Source organism: Lentinus tigrinus, assembly GCF_003813185.1.
Source record: "Lentinus tigrinus ALCF2SS1-7 unplaced genomic scaffold L226scaffold_35, whole genome shotgun sequence".
Lineage (NCBI taxonomy): Eukaryota > Fungi > Basidiomycota > Agaricomycetes > Polyporales > Polyporaceae > Lentinus > Lentinus tigrinus.
The window spans coordinates 5318-10617 of NW_027137944.1; the positions used below are offsets into that span (position 1 = coordinate 5318).

General features: G+C 55.2%; 2 protein-coding genes across 2 annotated transcripts; one reads left to right on the top strand and one right to left on the bottom strand.

Annotated features, from left to right (window-relative positions):
• Positions 1 to 389: 389 nt before the first annotated feature.
• L226DRAFT_574520 (uncharacterized protein) lies at positions 390 to 811 on the bottom strand (the record flags this gene model as incomplete). Its single annotated transcript, XM_067685058.1, has 2 exons — positions 390 to 523; positions 571 to 811. 2 exons carry the CDS (start codon positions 809 to 811, stop codon positions 390 to 392), a joined length of 375 nt encoding a protein of 124 aa, XP_067531198.1.
• Positions 812 to 3964: 3153 nt separating this feature from the next.
• L226DRAFT_469745 (uncharacterized protein) lies at positions 3965 to 4618 on the top strand (the record flags this gene model as incomplete). Its single annotated transcript, XM_067676243.1, has 2 exons — positions 3965 to 4318; positions 4373 to 4618. The coding sequence occupies 2 exons, from the start codon at positions 3965 to 3967 to the stop codon at positions 4616 to 4618; spliced, it is 600 nt and encodes a 199-aa protein (XP_067531199.1).
• Positions 4619 to 5300: the final 682 nt, after the last annotated feature.

The window sequence follows — 5300 nt, forward strand, 5'->3', positions numbered from 1 at the left end:
CAACTGAAGCGCCTGTGCCCGGGCATTTCTGCATCAGCGACTCCAAGCTCTCGGCGGAGTCGCCGATTCACCGAAACGGTACCATCGGACTTCGCTCCGACAGCGCATGACTTACCATTCTTGGATACTTACCTCGACGTGTCTGCCACTTCCGACGGCCCAGGTCGCAGAGTTCGTTCTGAAACAAAATGCATGTGAGTGTGTACTTGTACGAGAGCGCGATGGTACATACGCCAGAGTCGTGTGTGTGCGCGTCCGTGCGCGTGCCCGTGTGCGCGTCCGTGCGCGTGCCCGTGTGCGTGTGCGTGCGCGTGTGCGCGTGCGCGGAGAGCTTGTTCTGAGACAGAAGTCATATGTGAGTGTGTACGCGTACGAGAAGGCGAGGTTACTTACTCGTGAGAGTAGCGTGCGAGCGCATCCACCTGCGAGGCCGCGAAGTTCATGTCGGAGGGTTTGGTGTCTAAGTTTGTCAGCTGGAACGAAGCAGGGAGCAGGGTACAGGGTACAGGGTACACCCAAATATCTACGTATCTAGGTGACTACGAACTACCTATACTAACTACGTTGAACTCCCGACTGCTCTCCCGTCGTCGCTCGAGCCCTCCGCATCGTCGCTCGAACCCTCCGCGTCGTCGCTCGAGCCCTCCGTGTCGTAGCTGGAGTCCTTGAGGTCAGGGCTTGAGTCCTCGAGGTCGTCGCGAAGGTCATCGAAGTCGTGGCAAGGGTCATCAAAGTCGTGCTTGAGGCGTGGTCGGCCAGCATCCGCTTGTAAAATGAGGCGGAGGCACCAGGTCGGACTTGAGACGACCATGGTTGAGAGCAAGAGCAGACGGGCGGCAAACTGGTCTTATATACGGACAAGAGCGTGAGAATTTGAAGACGTCAGAGGTCCGAGCGCGGGACTTTGTGAATTTCCCACGCTGGTAGTATGTAAGAGCGGACTCCGGCCCGGCCCTCTCTTGCTCTCAACCGTGGTCGACACTCCATCCGACACCCAGCCTCTGCCTCGTTTTACGAGCGGACGCTTTCCTCCACATCGGCAAGCACGACCCCTCGTCACCTTTGCCAACATCAGTGACGTCTTTATCCTCTTCGTTGTCTTCAACTTTCGATCGACTTTCGTGTTCGATTCCACGCTCGCTCTCGCGCACACACCCGCACACACCCGCACACGCCTGTGCGTCCGCCCGCGTGCACACCCGCCCATCAAGGTTCGAGGGACATTTCCAATGGCAGGGAACCCGGAGGGACTAGGTAGTTTCGTGTATCCGTAGTATCTTGTACTTCGAGTAGACCGAGTTCGTGCACCGAGTTCTTTTGCAGCACTGGGCTACCCGGCGAGAGACATCCCGACTTGGTGAGTACAGGCCAAGTGCCGCGAACTTGAGTACCTAAGACTTATACACACGCCATTGTACGAAGGTTACGACTGGACCGACGAACGATTGCCATTTGGACCCAGGTAAGAACTCTTACCAAAACTTCCAACGTATCGACATGCTGAGCAGGCCACATAGAATCTTTACATAGCGTTTCCCTTGTAAGACATGTAGCTACGAGCACTGATCTAATGGATACTAACACAGCAGAAGCGCAAACATGTCGCAGCCAGGATCCTCAGCGCAAGCGCAACAGCAAGTAGGTGTAAGTATCGCAACTTCTCAGGTAAGACCGTGAGTTCCCAGCGTGCGATGACTAGATACTCACAAGGTAAGTCGTCCCCATTTCATCAGCCCAATGACAAAGACTCGGTAAGTCTGGCAAAACCAGCTTGATAGACACGTATTCAGGACGCTGACTCCGTAATAAAGCGCTGGATGAAAGAGACTTGGTAAAACATCACATTGAAAATGATCTTCCTGTGAGATCTACTGACATACCCACCCACAGGCGCGAAGGCATCTTCACGTTCTGCGGACCCTTGGATAATGCAGGCATGATCCCCGCTCTCTTCACGGTCACGAACCTCCCGTTGGACTTTGAGCTTCCGATGGTGCAGCACGAGATCCCCGACAACAACTTGTCTGCGAAGACGCTGCGACATGTCCAGTACGCGCACCGTGCTTGCCCGGAAATCGCATATGTGCTGCACAAAGTGCCGATGAACGACCCACTCATCGCACGGCTGGGCCCCAATCCATCGTTGTTGTGCCCCGTGAAGTACGACAACGGTTTCGCCTTGCACCACGACGTCCAATGGTCCTGGTGGCAACTGGAGCGAGGTCTGCTGCTCATCAGCGAGATCCTCCTGTCCCTCGACGCGACCCCTGAGGGCAAGTGTGTCTACCGAGCCAGGAAATGGGGACACCTGTCCGACTTCCGGTACCGCGAGGCTCATCCGACGTTCACCGCTGCCGCTGCCTGTATCAACAATTCTTGGACGGCTCTGCTGGTACTCGCGGCACGCTGCTCCATGGCAATCGCACTGTGGACTGACTTCGAAGCGCCGAGCGCACATTCGGTGCCACCCTGGGTACGACGCCTGCAAGACTCCGATATTCCCTCTTCCTGGATCGAGGCCCTCCAGAGCTCTGCGATTACCGAATTCTCACACGGCCTCCGAGTTGGCACCGTCGTCGAGCCCCAGGAATGTACCTGGCTTGATCACATGGCTGTCCTCCGCCGCGCGAAAGTGCCCGTGTTTGTTCGCTGGGCCGGTCCGGACATGGTCGTCAACTACGCCAGGAACTTCCCTGTACTGCGAGAGTTCGTGCCGTACTTCCAGGACGTAGACATTGCAAGGGCGTTCCCTGTACTGCGAGAGTTCGTGCCGTACTTCCAGGACGTAGACATTGCAAGGGCGCATCCTCCTCGTCGCGGCGCACAGAAGGTCTACTACCTGTGCCGCGCAGGTGAATGCAGGTGGTGGCCTGTCAACTTGCAGGTCGAGGCCCGCGTCGCTACGAAACCGTCGGGTCCTTTCCAACTCCCAGGCGAATGCATGGCAGACTTCCACAGGCGCATGAAGAGGATCCAGGAGTCTCTGATGGACAAGGAGACCCTTGCGCAGGGCCAACAGCGTCGCCGACGTGAGCTAGCAGCTGCTGGCAAAGACGTACCTCCCCCAGGCATCCGCGTCTATGCCTGGTTGAAGGTGCGCGACATCTTCGCCAACATCAGGTTCTACGAATGGCATGACTTGGACTATCGGGTTGAAATCCCATACCCCTGTGTACGTGGCCTGTGGTCGACGTACCCTCCCTCAGGGCGCGTGTACAATAGCTTCTTCAACGAGTGGGATCTCAGCATGGACGGACAATTGCCGAATCTCGGGGAGAGGGAGAACACGCCAATGCAGGACATCCGTAACTTCGCGAACAACCAGGAGTTGTTCGAAACGCTTGAGAACGAGTTGTTGCCCAAGCAGGATGCTGCCGCACTCAGGGCGCGCGTGCGCTTCTCTTCGGACTATATATACCTCACCTACGGACTCTCCGCCTCCACAACTCTCTTCCCGAACCACCCGGAGGTCGACTACGTGAAGTACAACACGAAGGACTTGCATAAGTTCTTCGGGTTACCAACGGACGACGACTCAAAGCTCAACAAAGACGCCACCGTTCGTCAAGTCTACGCTGCTTGGGTGGCGCACATGCTTACCAAGCGGACAACGGGGCCTGCGACGCAAGAATGCTGGGATCTTCATGAGGAGACTCCTCAGTTCCTCATCACGCCGCAGATGAAGTCCGAGGTCCATGTACGACTTCGCAAGGATGTCCGCGGCGACAGCGTTTATGAGGTTCAGTACCGCGACGATCCACCGTCTCCCTCGTGGGTACTCGTGGTGAGACCTCGCGTCCTCCTCATGCTCCTGCGCAGTCCGAACACGATCTCTTCCAGTGTTGACGCAGTGTGCGAGTGCGTTGACGTCGGCGCAGCCTTCCATACAGTATCGGCAGTCAAAGCCGGTGCCCTCCCCACTCGTTCGGAACTACAGGAACGACCGAAGGTCCGCTGCCCGGTCATGTACCGCAAAGGGAAGGACAGGGAGGCCCTCAAATTGCCCAAGTCCGACTACCTCGCCTATCATGTGCGAGCGTTGGCTGTACTTGACGAGCCTGTTATCCGTGCTGCTTTGGCGGAAGGAGGCATTCTGTGGAGATTGGTCACAGAGATCCTGATGTCTGACCCCGGTTTGTACCAGCGCGCAGTCGACTTGTGCACTCAGGGCCCCATCCTGAACAAGGGCAAGGGATGCCGTATTCAAGTGCTCCCCGCTGAGAATGACACGCTCTTCCTTGACAATGGGCTCACGGACTCTGAGGCGCAAGTGCTTTCTGGCACCTACTTGCGTTATTGCGGTAAGATTGATCTAATGGTCCTAATCTGTGCTAATGAATTATCAGGGCGCGGCCAGGCAGTGACAGTCGAGGAGCTCTCCTGGTGGCCCCAGCCTCACTTGTTCCTGAGCTCCGGTTTCAACACCGGCATCTGGAACCCGTGGAACGAGGACTGGTTCCAACGGCGTTTGCTGGATATCCAGGAAGGCAAGAAGATGCCGCAGAACGCCGACAAGTGGCGATCAGGACTCAGGCTCTTCAAGGACACGGGGAAACTCGCGGACTTGGTGGAGAAGGCCTCCGCACGCATAATGGACAAGCACCTCACGCATGGATAATGACCGGACGGACTACGCACGCATACGTACTCGCTAGGACTGAATGTATCTACCATATCTGTTGTAGCATACCATGAACTTCATCGAGAACATGCTGAATTGCCTTTCGAATACTCAATTAAAACAGAACTGATGTGTGAGTAAGTAATGAGTGATAACAAGGAAGGGCGTCTAAGGGCGTCTACCCAACCCTAGAGCTGTGCACCCTAACCCTAGGGTAGGAGTTCTCGAGTAAGAAAAATTCTTACTCCGGACCCACCAGTTACTTACCTGAGACTATCTGAGTTTGAAATTTATTCCCACGGGGATCACGAAGCGTTACCTGGGTTGGCAGAAATCGTCGTACCTAAAGAACACTCTCTTCGTTCCTCATCGATCGTAAAGTTACATCAATGTTTCAATAAATATAGGCTTGTAAGAGCAAGCTCACTAGGCGCCCATTTTCATGCTCAATTAGGAGACCTAACCCTATTCAGTGCTTATACAGTAAGTTTGAGTTCTTATTGAGGCTGATGTAATCAATAGCTTAGATACTAATGCAAGCAAGCGGAGTTACAAGATGTTTCCATTCTGTTAGGACTATGCGCACAAGTCGAACTCCGAAGGGAAGTCCGAAGTCCGAAGTCCGATGGTGCGCGGGAATGAAGACTTTGGCGAAGTTATTGACCAACGCCCGAAGAGT